The sequence below is a fragment of the Akebia trifoliata genome, chromosome 4 (genome assembly GCF_017979445.1).
Source record: "Akebia trifoliata isolate Shusen 1 chromosome 4, ASM1797944v1, whole genome shotgun sequence".
In the NCBI taxonomy this organism is placed as follows: domain Eukaryota; kingdom Viridiplantae; phylum Streptophyta; class Magnoliopsida; order Ranunculales; family Lardizabalaceae; genus Akebia; species Akebia trifoliata.
Window position 1 is genome coordinate 4,737,197 of NC_141378.1, and position 19,420 is coordinate 4,756,616.

Below are 19,420 nucleotides of genomic sequence, written 5' to 3' on the forward strand. Positions count from 1 at the left end.
TTTGAATAACATCTAATTTCAAATTGAGGAATAACAAAACTATTTAGAAATAGATATATCTCAACAACAAAACTTACAATCCCCTCTTTCAGAAGTACTTTTATGCACTAGGTCATGATAATGTTTAAAATATAAAGTAATGTTCCCTGGTTGATTAGTATTAACTATCACTAGTTTCCTTGGTCCATCATATGGTAGGTTTCATCCCCATACAGTCGGACCATGTGTACCAATATGCCATTTGTATATCATTCTCACCGTCTACCGAACCGAAACCCTAGATTTCCTCATAAATAACATTAGAAAAATCAGCTGAAGCATAAATGAATACTTACCATGTTGCGAAATTTGAAAATTCACATGCACGGAACCCATTTCAGTTGCTACTGTCCATATCACAAGATGCAGAGAATGTAACCATTTGCATCCCCCTTCCAGCTACTGCAATCTGATATTGGTGTCTGGATTTAATCAAAAAAGAAGACCCGAACATGATTGTTAACAACTCCATATAGTGTCAAGGATGAAATTGTATTATTGGTTGTTTCAGCTCACCTGCCAAAAGGTCTGGCATTCAGCGTTTCTGGTTCTGGCACACTAATGACCAAATGGGCATGCTCAGTAAGTTTACCTTCTTCATCGAGATGCCAACACCTGACTCGCTGATCAAGACCAGTAGTAAATGCCCAAGTTCCATCTGTCCAAACACCTTCAAAAGAGAGCACTAAAAGTGACAACCCGGTTGATGATTACAAATATCTCTGGAATTTCTTGGTGGTGGAATTTGTTTATTAGATTCCAAATTTTTGGTTTTTCTTGTGTTCTTTCAAGTAAATCTCAAGAGAGTTGGGAAACTCAAATAAAATAAAATAAATTGGAAACCTTTAGAGTATTATACATTAAAAGGGTTGAGATCCGTCTTCACAAAACTTATAAATTGGAAACCTTTAGAGTATTATGCATCTGCACAAAACTTATGTTCTCCATCTCCAAATAGTTTTGCTATAAGTTGAATTTTTTAGAAAATAATGGATATTTGTGATAAAGTTAATGTTCAACTTTTAACATTAAAGGTTTTCAAGTGATCAGCAGGTCACACCAAACTGCTGTGAAAATGTTATGTTGAAACAGAAAAGACTTTTTAAGACTGGTGAATGACATAAGAAAAAAAAATCCTTCTTAAACTTTCTTCAGTCTAGAAAAGAAGGAACATCCAATAAAATTGATTTTTAAGGTAATTTAATCACAATGAGCAAAAGTAATTGTCTATTACCTTTTAGGGCAGAGCTGTGAGCTGAAGCAATTCTATAACAAGATAGGAATCTGATTCTACAGCCTTTGTTCCCACATGAATTAGAAAGATTCCTTGTATTTCCCAATTCTTTGATATGGCTTGCAATATCATAAAGTTTTTCATTCTCAGAATTGTCGTCTACCGATTGTAGTGCCAAATGGAACGTAAGACAGTGGAGTGCTTGATCATCTCCTCCACTTACAACACAAAAAACAAATGCAGACTCAGGATTCTCACAATTCCTCATATTTGAAACGTGAAGGCAATTGACACCAGATTGGTGGGCATTATTCAGAATATGAAATGGTTGTACTTCCAAAATTTCAGACATTGAATTATCAAATCTCAATTTTGATGAGGCTACACAGTCTGCATGATCAAATGTATGGTCATTTAAAACCTCTGAGGCCTTCAATGTGCGCGTAGTTCCTCTCGGATTTGTTTTAGAGGACCCATTACTTAATGATCGCCACCATCGACCGCCCTGGCTTCCTCTTCCTGTCCGTGGTCGTTTCTGACAGTCAATATATTTTTCTGGTTGAAGCTTAGAGACACATTGCATAAAACCTTCAACACTTTCAGTCAGATCCCAGAAGGTAATGTTTCCGTCTGTAGATCCGCTAATTACAATGTACGCAGCTCCGGTCTGGAGGTTATCTGTGAATCAGATTTATGACGAATTAATAATTCTGGTAAAATCAATAGACAGCAATGAGATGCTAATATTTAGTATATGTCCTTGTGATTTTATTTTTTTCACCAAAATTGTGAGAAAAATCTAACTCGGAAACTGCAAATATAATATCTCAGACATAATGAAAACAAAGTGAGAGACCATTATTTTTACAACTCTAGGAATCCCTGGCTCTTATTCTTCTTCTTCCAATATTTTTCTGTTTTGTTTCTATTTCTCTGCCAAACCCACACCTCCATTTCATCGAGTCTTAGAGTGGTGCTATACTTTTTCTTGTTAGAGTAATTACCACAGATTAGCTGTTGCATTTTTTTTAGGGAATAAAAGGCCTTTCTATTTTTTAAAATTGGTTTAAGCGTGAAGGCATGGTTTCTATCCCAGGTCCGTGGCATTGACACACAGACTTTACCAACTCACTGAGGTGGCACCTTATTGAGGGATTGAAAACTTGGAAAGTTGGAATTACAAAACTATTAATGTGGCTCAATTTTAATTTGATTTTGATAAGTTTGGGATCTGGGCATGAATATCAAACTTTCAAATGTGAAATTCTACAATTGTAATAGTAGTTTTTGTTTTATAATGAGGTAAGCACTGCTATAAATGAATGGGACCAACCAAAGCATTCTAAGACTCTTTTTTGGTTCCTCCTTGCTGAAGTCTCAGTGTGTCTCATCACTATTTAGATATTATAGACCACAAAGTGTATCCTTTCTTCAACAGTGTGACTCATCACTATTGAGATATTATAGACCACAAAGTGTATCATTAATATCCCTTGGACACAATTAAACATGATTATTTAATTACTTAGGTCATTAGTTATCACAAAGTTTCTTTAAAAAAAGGATAGGTATCTTTTTTCTTTTTTTCTTTTTTTTGATAGATGAAAATTTTAAAATTAAAAAAAATATACAAAGGGAGTGGCAAAGCTTGCCTCCCTTCAATGAAACCGAAGTAAAACATTATCATCATGCATTGCAGGTTGTCTGAAGAGTTCAACTAACATGAAACTCACATTTAGAGGGGCCACAAATAGGTAAAATGACATGCTGCAATGCCAAAACTGGTGATGTTTGGGGAACCAATAAGGCAACATCAAACCTGCAAAACATAAGAGACAGAAAAAAAAAAAGAATAAAGGAAACCACCAGGAAGCAGATAAGGGGAAAAGACGTCATGAGAGTTAGACCAAGAATGGAATAAACTGCCACATGTATACCCACCAGAGCCGATAGGGCAAAAGAAGAGCCCGTAATGTCAGTGTGGCATCCGAACAAGAGACCACAATGAAGCAGACAGTGGACCTGATATGAGAAAACAGGAAATTTTTGGTAAAAAGAGCATAGGAGCAAAATAGGCTCAAGAAGTAAAGTTGTAACATCAGACCTGCAATCAGCACCTCTGACAAGAAAGGCAGTGACAGCCAGGTACCTCCAGTCATTTTCACTTTTATCCACAGAGCCAGACTTGGGTTCAAACTGACTGTTTTTGGTAAAATGTGATCTAGATGTTGAACCAGTTCCCATATTAGACGCACTCTCTCCTCCAATATTTTTCTTTGTGTTTTCCAGTGATTTGTTAGTACTGGAGAACTTTGATGGCATATCAGTGGAAAGCCATTGGAATGACATCGACGAGGGTACTCTTGGTGGAGTAGAAATATTTTCAGTTCTTAGAAGGCCCCTATCAACATGTGCTTCTTTTTTGTTTCTCAACCTATTATTTTGAAGAAGCCAAGTTGTTAAGACCTGTTTTGCACCAACCGAAATGAGTAAGCATTGATTGTCTCTGTCATCTGAAGCAGCATCACATTTTAAAATGCAGGTCTGATCTGCTATGGTTTTGTATGTCTTGGACACAAAACATATTGACCTCACAGCTGATCCACCAACATGTTCACCCAGCAACTTTGATGAAAACCAATTCTCGGAGTCATGAGCATACCTATATCAAGCATTGTTGTATCAGTTTGTCATCTTTAGATCGTCATTCGAACTTGCAACTAAAGCAAAGTTTGGCCCAACATTTTTTTTTTTTCGATAAGTAAAGATTAATTTATTAAAAAGGAAGGTCGAGATGGCCACCCAAAAATAAGTACACACACCCAACACCAACAAATGAAAACTCAAACACACAGCTAACTACCCTAAAAATAAAATTGCTAAAAAAAACAAGCTGTTCGTAGCTTTCTAGTTTCTCTACTGGTAGAAGTGAGTTTTTAAGGTGGCAATGAAATATAGCCATACCTTGACAATCTCACAGTTCCATCTTCACATCCTGTTGCAATGCAGCTTAAGCTATTAAACGGACTACCATTTCCATTTGTATTTAATTGTGATCCGTCAGATACAAAACACAGTGAATGTATCTCTCTCCCATGATATTGCATATGCAGAACACGAGGAAATAGCTTTCTCTCACTATCAGGTATCCAAAGTCTATGAATATGAATGGCATGATCCTGAAAGATAAAATAAGGTATAAGTGCAGGTAAATAGGTTGGTGTGCTAGTAATGACATTAATAATGAAACAAATGACAGATTGTATTATCAACAAGGTCCGGTTCAAATCGAAAACCGAGCCAAACCGATAGCTTTGGGCTGGTTTGGTTCGGTTTGGAACAAGTTGCCGTTCGGTTCTGGGTTAAGAAAATGGAGAACCGAATTTGGTTCACTTCTAGGTTCAAGGCTTGTAAGAACCAAACCCTCATGTAATAAATAAACATATATTAATTTATTATGAATTATTTTAGAAGTTAGGACATAGATTAATGATTTTTTTCTATGGATAAATTAATGACCTTTTTTATGGACAGGTGAATGATTTTTTGTATGATACTTTATGTTCATTATATACATATTTTAATTTAAAATATGCTATATCCAAGTAGCTTTATAGAATACTGGCAATCCATAGAACCAAACCAAACCGACCTTAGTTTGGTCTGGGTTGGTTCTATTGGCTTTTCGGTTCGGTTCTTGATTCTTATTTAGTGGAATCAGCTTATCTCGTTTTGGTTCCAATTTGACCCCAAACCAAACCACGTTGCACCCCTACTCAAAAGCTTATGTATCAAATTTCCTTTCCTTTGTTTTTTGGCTGATGTCTATAGTAGGTGAAAGAGGTTAGGCAGGACCATGCTGTTCTTACTAGCAAATCATTCAGATGCACACCTTGACAAATGCAAAGCAGTTCCTATTCTCTGGTACATCACCAAGATAAAAAGAATGAGGACGCCGCCATCCACCACACGGAACTTGTACAACCTGCTCCAATAGGCAGACTTTCAAAACTGGACATCAAATTAATAAAAGATGCAACATACATTATCAGTTTGCACGAAAAATACTTCTGAAATGTAATGGACACAAGAAGAGTACCTTTATTTCATTCAGTACATTCCATATAATAAAATCAGCAGAGGCAAAACCTATTGCATAATTATTACATGCTAGGTCTTCATCAGAATTGGCATCAGCCGAGACAGATTGAATTAAACTTAATTCTTTCACCTGTTTCATCCCTGTAAATTCCAAACTTCTCCAATTCCCGTCATACTTAAAACAGCATGTACACCCATCTCCTCCAGTCTAGGCAAGAAGTGAAACCATAAAAGAATTAATGTGTGGAAAACCTTCTTCTTCATTTTATTAAAAGTGGCAAATTTAAAGTCATAATATTTCTTTATTTTCAAAATTGTTGAAAACAGTCTCTCATAATAAATTGCAATTCTTCTTCCATAATTCACAAAAAACAATGAAACTATACTGATGGCCATTAAAAATAAATCATTTAAGCTTTTTTAACATATACTTCTCTTTTCCAAATATTGAGAATTGCTGATCATACGACAAAAAAGGAAAAGAAAACAAGTTGAAAATCTCCCAAAGAATTTTGCTTCCCAAAAATATTCTTGAGAATAATATTGAGGCTAGTTCTTGGTATCTCGAAAAAGAATGAAGTTAGGCCTTACTGTGCGTATTTCAAGTTGATTGAAACTTAATCTAGCTATTGAAGTGCTGGTCACGCTTGATATCCCATGGGCTCCTTTAAAATAATTCAATGGAGAGATCTTCACTTCTGATGCAACTGGAGTAGCCAGTAGGTCCCTTGACAAAGGGAACAAGATAAGATTACCACGTTGATCTCCACATACCAGCAACTGTAAGAAGTTAATAAGTTATCAATTTAAAATAACATATAAAACCAATTTTCCAGTTACATAGTCAGCTCTTGCTAAAAAAGGGATCCTAAACCTGAATTCTCTAAATTTATGACCTTGGACATCAAAGAATTGATATTTATGTTTTAAATAGAAAAAAAATTGATAAGTTTCATACTCTCTTCTTTCATGTTTTTTTTTTTTGATAGGTCTTAATTCATGGATGTTCTACTAAGAACCCATCTTAAATCCATTCAGCAATCTTCATTCTAATAAAGTAAGAAACCATAGTTCATCTTGGACACAAGATCCATAAAGAATAGGAATAATGCAAAATACAAAATGATGAAAATCAGTTACCTGTTCATCAATTGATGCGTCCAAACACAGTATCCGTGTTCCAAAACAAGACGTAAACTCAGCAATCAGGGATGCTTTGTGATTCACACTAGTGCTTTCAGAGCCAACTAGTAAAGGATCATTTCTCCTCCATAGTTTCAATATCCCTCTAGGATCAGCAGTGAAGATGTGGCTGCAAGATGGAAAACACCAGAGATTTATCAGAAGCTTTTGACTACCTTTACCTCTCCAAAACCACAACAGAGGGAGATCAAGGAATATGCCAGGTATACATCAAGGATGGTCTACCAAAAATAGAATGACAGGTTGCAAAGGTGAATCAACATTACAGGTAGGGGTGCAACTTGGGCCACTTCAAACCGAGAACTGAACCAAACCAAACCAATAGCTTTGGGCTGGTTTGGTTTGGTTCTGGGTTAAGGAAATGTAGAACCGATCAATTCGGTTCGGTTCTCACTTCAAGGCTTGTATAGAACTGAGTCAAACCGAAAACTGAACCCTTATATAATAAATAAATATATATTAATTTATTATGAATTATTTTAGGAGTGAGGACATAGATTAATGACTTTTTTATGGAAAGATTAGTGACTTGTCATATGAAATTCATTTTTATTATTATTTTTTTTTTATTAAAACTAAGTTAGATTCCATCAAGTTTATAAGATATTGGCAACCCATAAAACTGAACCGAAACAAACCGACCCTAGTTCGGTTCTAATGGTGATTCGGTTTGGTTTTGGTTCTTATTTAGTGGAACTGACCTGTCACTTTGGTTGCTATTTCGCCCTGAACCAAACCAATCCGAACCAAGTTGCATCCCTAATTACAGGGTACTATACTCATAAAAAACAGGGAGTGGGGTATCTAATCGTCATTACCTACAGCCCAATGACTTGCACCAATAAATTCCCAGAAGTTGTCTCTCCATTCCAGCTGACCAAGTAAAGGTGAGGCCTACTTTAGGAGTACAAACACCAGCAACAACGCTAACAACTGTCACATTTCCTTTACCATCTCCCATCACAATCCAATCCTCTACATCTGTGGAGAGATCAGATAGGTTTGCAGACAATACATCCATACAAATAATAGGGACTTCTTCACTGATACTGATAAGTTCGGTCCATTTTACATCCCCAGTACCCGGCAGTTTGACATGGTGCAGGTATCCATGGTTAGTAGCAACATAAAGAGTATCTTCCCGAGTGAAATGCAGGCAACGTACGTATTCACTTTTGCTGTAAAAACTCCCAGCCAATCAAACAACCTTAAATTAGTATTGAAACTTGCAGCAATGTGAGCAAATCTAAGATGGAGATATCTAAATACTCATTATGTATGGTGTAAAGTGAAGCGAGGCGAAAGCGCCTAAGGTATAAGCCTTAGAATCAAGCACATTTTGAATATATAAAAAGACAAATATACATCCTAAAGCAAAACGTCAACTAAAAGAGAAAATCATAGAAAAATCTTACAAGGAAATTTAAAATAATTCACAATTTCACATTCGAAAGTTTAATTTCCAAATCTATTATCCAAACTAATCAGAAGCAAATTAAAACTGGGCCATGTCAAAATAGTTTCATCCTTCCAACTTTCCAATTTTTAATCCCTCATCCCTCAAAGTGTAAAAACCACTCTTAACGAAAAATGCACCACACTATACTAGGAGTAGAAGAAAGAAGCATGAGAGTTGGGTCAGCATAAAGAGAGGAACATAGAAATAGGGAAGAAAAAGATGGAGATTGCTAGAGTTGCAAACCAACTAGGGCTTGTAAGGACCTTTTGCGTAAATTAAATTAATGACAGGTAACTTTATAATTATAGAAAAATATTAGGAACAATACCAAAAAAAAAAAAACTACACATCTTATTCAAAAGCTACTGATAAGGTGTGTGCCTTCCCTAAGGGGTAAGTTTTTTCAACACCTATTGGAATAAGATAAAAAGCCACTAAGGCAAACTGGCGTATCCTTAAAGCCTAAGACCTTCTTTGAGAGCCTCGCTCTAAGACCCTAGATAACCGATAAAAGTTTACAGAGCCAATGATCCTAGAAATAAAAGTATCGATATCTCTGTTGACTGCAGAAGTGGAAATAACTAGTGTGAACCAGAAAAATAAGTAGGCTTCATAGAAAAAGTTTCAAATTTTAACAGTGTACCTGTCCATGAGTCCAAGCTGATCAGGCAAATTTGGGGTAGAGAGAGTAAAGATCTCTGTCCTCTGCTTGAACTCTTTTACCACCCCATTCTGTTCAATTAAGCCCCTCATAGTGTCCAGCAGATGCACCTTGATTGCAGAGTCGAAACCAGCAGTGATGAGAAGTGAAGAGCTTGGATCATACGCACATCGCCATATGCCTCTCCCTCTGTGCAGTCACAAATGCGAGACAGTGGTTTCAGTAAATATCTGTCCCATGTTAGCCCTAATCAACATGGATATGACACCTATACCAAATGTGACACAGATATGTCCCTTTGGACTTGGGAGTAGAGCAAGTGCAACACCCATAACCCTATTGGTTAAAACCTAGAACTTTATGAAGTATGTTGTACAAGAAAGTAGAAAGACTAATAGAGGAAATGGATAAGTTTGTCACTGCCCCAGTAATAAATATAATATAACTGGAAATCTACCATACAGTTGGGAACTGACATACATAGTGGGAACTTTTTTCCTTTTTTTTTTAAAGTACAGAACAAGGGAGAGTGAAACTATGAACAATTAAAGATGCCCCACAAACGTTCAACTATTAAGAATTTGATTGCGCAACTTACGTGTGTTCCTTGACTGTCATAAGCTGTTTCCCATCCATTCCCCACACACGGCATGTACAATCCTCTCCAGCCGTGACAATAAGCTAAGAACAGTTTCATAAATAAAAAAAATAGAGCTAGTTGCAAAACACAGCACCAACAAAACCGTACGTGTACTTAGAGAAGCAACCAGTAACCAGTAAATGCACATGAAAATTTAAAAAAAAAAACTTACAGAATCCGAGATATAACAATCCCAAATCCTAGCATCATGGCCAAATAGTGTGAGGCCCACTGACTCAGGGCCCACAACCCCCCCTGGATTAGCAGCATCTTTACACTTGGTATTAATCGTCCAGACTCGAGCACTGTAATTGATGCAATTAAAAAGCATTACCACATAGTCTTCTAGTCTAAGGAAAAACATGAATAGTGGAAGAAGGATTTAGGCAGCTTACCCACCTACGATCATCAGAGACAGACATCAATTTTGATCCATCGGGAGACCATGCGATGCGGAAGATTGAACCTTCATGTCCAGAAAGTCTACTCAAATAGACAGCCTCATATTGGTTATCACGAAGCTCGGTATTGTTGATGAATGATCCAACAGGGTTCTCAGAATCTTCCACTGAGCTTGTAGAAGATGGAACCAACTTCCAAACAATGACCTGCCAAAATCCAATATATTTTCAAGAAATCGTGTAAGTCTCCTTCGAGTCTAGACAATGTTTCCAAGTTTCAAGTTCCAACAAGAGGATAAGTATCACAAGCCACTCTAACTGGCAAAACAGAAAGGTAAAAGAATGAACAATGAAAATATACATAATAAAACACAACGGTTGTCCCTCTTCCTTAATAAAATTATACGAAACTTTTCCAGAGATACAGTCAACTTATTAGATGTTTAGAACTATCCTTTCCAAATAATTTCTGCTTAAGGGATATCCTTAGTGAGACTCATAGAACGTTCAGTCACAACCACTATGTCATTGGTGGAGTGACCTTATGTGCTACTCAGCAAGAACCTTAGATTTCTTCTTCCATAACTATCTACTGACTCAAATTTATTGGACCTTTTGACATACAGATTAAAAAAAAGAAAAATGTCCATTTCAGTCGGTGATGAATCTATAATTTCATGGGGTTAATTTTGTGCACTTAAAAGATACAAACAAGATTGAAAGCAGAAGAAATCTAAAATAGGCACTATGTGGAAAGATAAGCTACCTCGTTATAGATAGTACCAGATGCTACATGGAGGGTCTTTATGTTGCTACCCCATAACCGCATTGAGTAAAGGAGGGTCACCTCTGTAGTAGAAAAGGACATGAAATGTCAATATGATAATATGTCAGGAAAAAAATAATATAGTTAAGGAATTTCTGTTCAAGCCCGAGAAGATTCACTAAAAATAATAGTGAATGTGAAACCAAAAGCTTGATCCCGTCATCATGTAAAAATGGTTTTAGTATGTGGAATGTGTGTTCCACATGTGAGACATAAACAGAAGGGACTTCCCATTTCTAAACAAACAAAAAAAAAATGCTATTTGCATTCAAGATTTAATTGGAAAATTGACTAGAAACCTAACAAAATCGCAAATTTTAAGAAATAGGTTTGGAAAAAAAAGGGACATCAATATCATTGTTTGCATTCGCAAACCTTATGTCAGCTTCCCAAATTTCATTTGCCAACTCTGATCCTTACCAATCGGAAGGACGTGATCTATATATGCATCAATTCTGAGAAAACACATGACCTCAACCGTATAAACATGAAATCCAACAGTCAGATCCCAATATATATATAGGAAATGTTCAACACCCTACACTTTACCCTACGCTTTACCAAACGTGTTTTGTCCTACATGGGTTAGAAGTTTTGGAATGGGCTGATTTTTGGTGAGCATGATCTCTACGATTAGAAGATCCTCCTCACCAAAAATCAGCCCATTTACAAGTTGAAAAATCGTGGACCGTTCATTTTTTGTAAACCATTTTTTATGGGGTTAGAAGTTTTGGACTGGGCTGATTTTTGGTGAGGATGATCTCCTCACCATAGAGATCATCCTCACCAAAAATCAGCCTATTCCAAAACTTCTAACCCATGTAGGACAAAACACGTTTGGTAAAGCGTAGGATGGTGAACGGGATATATATATGGGTCCCGTTCGCTGCCTAACGTTTTGCCCAACGGTTTGGCAAACTTATATGACCCGTTCGATCTAACGCGATCTGACGGACGCGATTTAATCTCGGCGGAATATAAAATTATACATATATTACAGCCGTCCCTCAAATATATTAATATTATTAAAAAGCCCTCTTCTCTTTATATCGAACACAACAGAACAGAGAGTTCGAAGAGAACTCTCGAAACAAAACTTCGAAGAGAACTCTCTCTCGCTCTCTCTCTTCTCACTCGCTCTCACTCTCTCTCTTCTCACTCGCTCTCACTCTCTCATTCTCTCTCGCTCTCTCTCTCTCACTCTCGCTGCCTCTCTCGCTTAAACCCGTGGCAAGCGAAGGATGAAACACTTCTTCACTTCAGGGGCGTACTAGTCATTTTGCACTATTCCACTTCTCTCTCTCTCTCTCTCTCTCTCAAGAGTCCGAGAATCACCTCTTTTACAAAGAAAAATTGAGAAGGAAAAGCAACTGCCATAACAGAAAGATGACAGACCGTTTCTTCCCCAACAAAATGCCAGATTTCATCGAAGAAATTAGTGGAGATTCTCTCTTGAAGCTCCTCTCTCTACCCTACCCATCAATCTCAGAGAAATTCAAACGGGCAGCTTTGGATCTTAAACAAATTGTACATCTTCTCAACCATAAAAAAAATCCTCCTTTTTGGTTCGCCACCAAGTGTTTGTGTTTTTGTTTCAATCAATGTTTTTTTGTTGTTTTAGATTGTGAAGGAGACATGGGGGCATAGTGGGCGACGTGTAAGGGACTTCACACTCTACACTGGCTCTCTTGGGACTGCTTACTTACTCTTCAAATCCTACCAAGTCACCAACAACAAAAACGATCTCAATCTCTGCTTTGACATTGTTCAAGCTTGCGACTTTGCTTCCTGCGGTTCTGGGTACTCTCTCTCTCTCTCTCTCTCTCTCTCTCTCTCTCTCTCTCTATATATATATATATATATATATATATATATATATATATATATATACGATCGGGTTTAAGCGAGAGAGGCAACGAAAGAGAGAGCGAGAGAGAATGAGAGAGTGAGAGCGAGAGCGAGAGAGAGTTCTCTTCGAACTCTCTGTTCTGCTGTGTTCGATATAAAGAGAAGAGGGCTTTTTAATAATATTAATATATTTGAGGGACGGCGCTGTAATATATGTATAATTTTTTATTCCGCCGAGATTAAATCGCGTCCGTCAGATCGCGTTAGATCGAACGGGTCATATAAGTTTGCCAAACCGTTGGGCAAAACGTTAGGCAGCGAACGGGACCCTATATATATATATATATAGAGAGAGAGAGAGAGAGAGAGAGAGAGAGAATAATGTTGAAGTGACCTCAAGATTGGACCTCATATCGTACACCCTGATAAGAAAGTGTATGGTTCATATATATATAGTTCAAAAAAATTAAAAATCAGAGAAAACTAACCTGGACATCTTACTTCAAGAACCACAGCAGACCTTGAAATATCCCAAAGCCAGACTGAGTTGTCACTAAGACCAATGGCAAGATGACAGTTGTCCCCACACTCAGAAGACATGCCATCCTCCTACTAACAAAGCACCAACAGATTAAGAATTGTTAGAGAGAGATTTATTAAGTGTACAATAGAAAATGACCTAAAAGTAGAAAAAGATATGAAGTATTCCTACCTTCAAGAAACGAACATCCAGAATCCAGTGATTAAATTTAGGCAATAAACGTATAAGCACCAACTCAGCACATACTTTTGATTGATTTTGACATCCCAATGTCATTTGAAAATGTAACCTAAACAGTTTAACTCTCCTTTCCCCATACACAGCAATCTTGAAATCAACTATTGAGTACGACCCAGACCTAGACCCTGCGCATGTTAAATCAATAAAGCTACAAGAAATTCCATGCACTCGAATACCTTCAAACACATGAAATGAATTTAATATTTTTCCGGCTTCAACATCATATAGTAGTATTTGTGACCCAGTTCCTGTAAGGAAGAAAGGAAATCAGTGAGGATAGTTAAGTCTTTAAAATATATATGAGGATGAAGAATAGGAAATTTGATATTTAGAAGTTACTTTGAGGAACCTATGTCCAATTCATTTTAGTTAACATGAGGCTCGAAACTTCCAACCCCATCAAAATTATTTTACAAGTTAACAGAAAAAATTAACAGTCAACGATTCTTCAACTTGTAAACCCATAGAGGACAATGGTTGCCAAATTAGGCTATCAAAATAAGGTCGTCTCTTGATCCCAACCCTATATATATATTGAAAGACGAAAAAAGCAGTCGAGGATGCCGATAAATACAACAAATGCAAGATATTAACCCAATTCCATATACCTGTGAAATCTTCAAAGAAGATCCCTTTAAATTCCCTAAAAACCTGATACCAATGGAACAAAAGACTCCATATTGAAAGGATAAATTCCTAAGACAGTTTAATCCAATGAAAGACCTTTTTCTCTTTCTGCCTACTTTTTCTCTCATCATGACTTTTAATTTCATGAATAATTAAGGTAAACATGGCAACACTATTTGTAATGTCGTAGACCTTGTTGGAAAAAAAATCTGCATTTTTTATCCAGATTTTTGTGACCAAGTAGGGATATTTGAGCTACGATTCAAGTGAGTCCCATTAGTTTTTTGAGGCTGGACCACTTGGAAACTTATTCATCTCATTGAAGATAATAGTTTCATGTATTAAGTTGTCAAAAATCCATTATGGGTGAATGAAAAATCGGTTCCTAAGAACCCCTATTAGCCATGGTTTGTTGTATGTGGTTTATAAGATTATTGAGTTTATAAGAGAAACTCTTTAGTCCCACATCGGATAGGAATAAGAAAATTGTTTAGTTCTTATATAGAACTTCTTATATCACGTAAGTGTATATGAGAGAGAGACTTGGATAAGCCCACGCACGCGCACAAGGGACCCATGGGCTCAAGAAAGATTTGATCCATTGGTCCAAAATATCCTTAATGCGTGTGCGGGCACACGATGCACGCGCAGGGGAGGTGCAAATTTCGTCAATTTGGCTTCACGTGACGGGCCTCTTTTGCTAATTTTCGTGTTGGGCTTAGGCTGGGCTTAATTCCGTTTTTTCTTTTGAAGGAGCACACACCTCACCGTCCATTAGAACACCATGGGTGCCTGTTCGGGACACCTCCCTTGATTTCTTTGGGTTGTCTCCTAAGAAACACACATGCACATGCCTTTTTCTAAGAGACACACATGCACATATCATTTTCTTTTTTTTTTTGATAAATATAAATTTTATTAATGAAAGAAAAAGGATAAGAGGAGGCTGAGATAGCCCCCAAAAAACAAAACCATAAAAACAAGAAAGAGAAAATACAAAAAATAAAACACGCCCGACGGGAGGCTATGGTTCACAACCATATCCCAATTAAAAATAAAGTCTTGGAAGCTCAATCCCTCAAAATCTTTACTCATCTTTGACCAGAAGAAAAGAAATCCCAGAGTCTCTAAAATCACCGTATGAGGCAAGCTTTCCTTGTTATGGAACACCCTGTTGTTACGCTCTTTCCAAAGACCCCAAGCAATGGCGAATGGAAGGATAGTCCAAAGATGCCTCTTTCTAGCAGAGAAGATATTGAAACTCCAACTCTCTAAAAGCCCAAAGATAGAAAATGGAAGAACCCAATCCACCTGGAAACGAGATAAGAAGAACATCCAAATAATACGGGCGAAAGAACAATGAATAAGAATGTGGTTGGTTGACTCCCCATCCCTCAAACAAAGATGACAAAAGTTTGGGGTAATCCACCCCCGATAGATCAAATTATCTAAGGTTAAGATTCTACCCAATGAAGCAAGCCATAAAAAGAAAGACACCTTAGAAGGAACAAGAGTTGACCAAATGATAGATGGAGAAAAAGATACCTCATGCAACGGAAGCAAACAATCATAGAAAGACTTAACAGAAAATTTCTTATCCTTAGCCTTGAACCATTCTCTTCTGTCCTGCTCGTTCTCTCTGAATTGAATCGAATTAAGGAGATCTAGAAGAGATGTGACCTCCGTCAATTCCCAATCATTGAAATTCCTCCTAAATCCCAGATCCCAAGAATTCGTGTTCCCGTCTCGAATCAGACACTGCTGGACTGTGTTATTTTTTTTCAAAGAGCAAGCGTACAAAGATGGAAATTGGATAGACAGAGATGAAGTTCCACACCAAAGATCCTCCCAAAATCTAACCTTGTCTCCCAACCCAACTTTGAATCTAATCTCCCTATCAAACTTATCAACACCCTTCATAATACCTCTCCACACACTACACCCATAAGTTCCTCTAGCCTCCTTACTATACCAACCAAACCTCTTCTCTCCATATTTAGCCCGAACCACCTTCCTCCACAAGTTGTCTCTTTCTTCCCCGAACCGCCAAAGCCACTTGCCCAAGAGAGCTTTATTTGTTAGTCTTAGCCCTCTAATCCCCAAGCCTCCATTCTTCTTTGGGGTGCAAACCATTTTCCAATTCACCAAATGATACTTTCTACCACCGTTATTATCATTCCACAGAAAATTCTTCATGAGTCTTTCAATCTTAACTTCCACCGACTTAGGCAACGAAAAAAGGGATAAGAAGTAAATCGGAATACTCGTTAAAGTACTTTTGATCAATGTAACCTTACCCCCTTTGGAAAGATACTTTGCCTTCCAAGTACTCAATTTCTTTTCCATTTTCTCGATCACTCCCTCCCAAATATTTTTACTACAATACGGCGCTCCTAAAGGTAAACCTAAATAGGAAGAAGGAAGCGTATCACTGCTGCACCCCAAAGTAGCTGCTAAGACTAGCAGGTTAACAACCTCACCAACCCCAAACAACTTACTTTTCTGCAAATTGACATGAAGTCCTGAAATTGCTTCAAAACAGCACAATAAAACCCGAAGGACTCTAACTTGTTCTCTAGAAGAATCTAAGAACACTAAGGTGTCATCTGCGAACTGCAAGTGTGAAATCAACGGACCCTCACTGTTAACTCTAAAACCGGATAACCTTCCTATCTCAACCCCCCTCCTGAACAATTTCCCAAAAGCTTCTGTCACTATAAGGAATAAAAATGGGGATAACGGATCACCCTGTCTCAAACCCCTGGAGCTCTTAAAATATCCTGCCGGACTCCCATTAACTAATATAGAAAAAGAAACCGAAGTAACACATTTCATCACCCACCCAATCCACTTGTCACCAAAGCCCATCCTACCTAACATATACTCCAAAAAATCCCAACTCACATGATCGTAAGCTTTTTGCATATCAATTTTTCCTATGAGCCCCACCTTCTTATCCTTAATCCTAGAATCTAGACATTCATTAGCCATTAACACACCATCTAGAATTTGTCTTCCCCTAAGGAACGCACCTTGTTCAGGACCAATTAAATTCTTCAAGACTTCTTTCAATCTGTTTGCCAGCACCTTGGAGATAATCTTGTACACCGATCCCACTAAACTAATGGGCCTAAAATCATTCAAGTCAATCGCCCCCATTCTTTTGGGAATCAAGGCCACAAAGGTATTATTAAGGGCATACTCTAAACAATCTTTTTCCTGTAACTCCCAAACCACCTTCATGAAATCCTCGGCTACAATCTCCCAACAATGTTTGAAAAATTCCATTGTAAAACCATCTGGCCCCGGTGCTTTGTTTCCACCCATGGAAGCAACAACCAATCTCACTTCATCCTCCCCAATCTGCCTTTCCAACCTCACCCTTTCTTCATGAGTTAACTTGTTGAATTCGAGATTATCAGGACGAGGTCTCTTGTCCTCTCTTTCCCTATAAAGCTCTTTGTAGTAGCCCACTACCCCCTCTCGAATACCCTCTTCTCCTTCTACCATAGTCCCGTTGATCATCAAGTTAGCTATTTGATTATTTTTTCTGTGATAATTGGCCATCTTATGAAAAAACTTAGTGTTATTATCACCCTCTTTAAGCCACTTAATCCTCGATTTTTGCCGCCAACTTATCTCTTCCATTAAAGCTACTCTTTGGAATTCTAACTTAAGCTCCGTCTCTTAATTTTCTATAAATAGGTCATCTCGACCTCAGTTTTATTCACTAAAAATTTTCTCTTCTTCTTCTTTGCTGTTTAAACATGCTAGCATTCTGTTTTTCCATTTGCATTCTTTGAGAGTACAAACAGTAGCGTTCGGTTCGCTAAACGTGTAGATTGTAGTGCTGCCTCTACACGTGTGATCGTTGTATCCTGGGAGACAATTGTTTATTGATCCGTGTGCACCAAGTTGTGGGAACAAAATTGTCTTAAGGACATTGTGTTCAACACAAGCCTCGATCAAACTTCAATTTGTTCATTCTCGGGTATCTACCGGATTACAGACCTTTGCGACAGAGCACATCATAAACAGTTCCATAAATTGTCTACTTGGCAAAACTTCCTAAAAATTTTCATTATATTCATGGAACACTTTGTTAGAACATGTTGTTTCCTTCATGATCAATATTCTAGTTTGCACACTTAAACTGTCTTTTTCTTTTCTCTAACAAAGTTCTCATTTTTTATAGAAAAAAATATATATATATATTAGAACATATATCAAGATTTCTACAAAATGATAAAGAGAATCTCTCTTTCAACATTAGTACACTTTGGTACCAATCGATATTATTCAAATCTCTCTTTCAACAATACAGATTGTGACCCATGTTTTAAGATTCACAACACGACTACAGTTGCAATTTACTATTCGAATCACCGCAAATTCCTGTATAATTTCTCACATTCGATCTTCCTGTTAAACTCTATCGGACTTTACTAGAATGATAGTGAGTTCGAACTTCGAAGTGAGATGACACAATCCCTTTAAACGTATTTCATTGGTATATTGTAATTTATGTATCTATTTAATGTTTAATATCAGACACAAACATTTCTCTCTGTGTCTGTCTCCATTAGCTTCAAGCATTAAAGATTTCACGAATTAGAAATCAAACAAAGCAACAATGAACTACAAAAAAAAATATATATATATATATATATACAGAATATTTAGTATTTTAAGCTCAATGAACTCGAAATCCAAGTATTTTAATGCAGTATTGGAGAGAAGCAACACTAACCAGTAAGGAGAAAAGGAAGTGAAGAAATGTGAGGAGGAACGTGTAGGAAACAGAGAGCAGAAATCTCTCCCAAGTAGTCTCCTCTCTGCAAACTCCATGATCTCTGCTCGTTCTTCGCCATGGCTGCTCTACTTGTTCTGCCCCTCGGATCAGGGTTGTGTTTGATGCCCGTTTTCTCTGCTTCCTTAAAAGGGATCGGATGGGTAAACCCGGTATTTTGCCTCGGATCGGCATCAGATAACTGAGTTGACTCGTCAAACGTTTTAAAATTAGTTTATTCTTTATATAAATGTATTAATAGATAGGAAAATGCTCAAGTCAAATTAAAATTTACGTCGATTCTCATATTGCTGACGTGGATGTTTGTATGGAATCATAAATGTGACTCTAATAGATATCCAATCATAAACTTATTTTACATGACTTACAAATATTAGTTAAAATTTTTAAAATAATAATAATAATTAAACCGAAAAAGCCAACCTAACTGAAAAAACAATGAATGATTTTCTGACACACATCCACCTACGCTCCGTCACGGAACCATAGATCATTTTCACAATATACGTACAATCATAAATATTTTCTTCTGTATCTCGAGACAATTGATCTATGATTCTATGATGTGAGTGTGTATCAGAGGGGGGCGTCATATTATCACGACTCCTCCCAATATTATCTTATTGGACAAGTCACCTGAAGACTCAGCACGTCAAACAAATAGACAATTAATGTTGATTTTCTTGTTTGGTTCCCTTTGAGAATGAGATCATTTGCTCAATCATCTTGGTTTTTTCCAAGTTTAATAAAATCTTGATTATTCGAAGCCAAATTCAAAGTATCAATATTT

General features: G+C 37.1%; 1 protein-coding gene across 3 annotated transcripts; it reads right to left on the reverse strand.

Annotated features, from left to right (window-relative positions):
* LOC147403166 (Transducin family protein / WD-40 repeat family protein) lies at positions 1-18,740 on the reverse strand. 3 transcript variants are annotated; one of them, XM_086438650.1, is made up of 20 exons: positions 18,571-18,740; positions 13,125-13,441; positions 12,901-13,021; positions 10,505-10,587; positions 9,737-9,945; positions 9,510-9,642; positions 9,296-9,378; positions 8,680-8,886; positions 7,396-7,755; positions 6,515-6,686; positions 5,966-6,154; positions 5,373-5,582; positions 5,166-5,258; positions 4,238-4,452; positions 3,378-3,935; positions 3,215-3,295; positions 3,007-3,092; positions 1,274-1,951; positions 556-709; positions 1-461 (listed from the first exon to the last, which is right to left on the reverse strand). In XM_086438650.1, exons 1-20 carry the CDS (start codon positions 18,689-18,691, stop codon positions 377-379), a joined length of 4,155 nt encoding a protein of 1,384 aa, XP_086294776.1. In that variant the 5' UTR covers positions 18,692-18,740; the 3' UTR covers positions 1-376. The 3 variants fall into 3 exon arrangements, with proteins under 3 accessions (XP_086294776.1, XP_086294777.1, XP_086294778.1); XM_086438651.1 differs by having other exon boundaries at positions 5,505-5,582; positions 18,571-18,739; XM_086438652.1 differs by lacking the exon at positions 18,571-18,740 and having other exon boundaries at positions 12,901-13,024; positions 13,125-13,265.
* Positions 18,741-19,420: the final 680 nt, after the last annotated feature.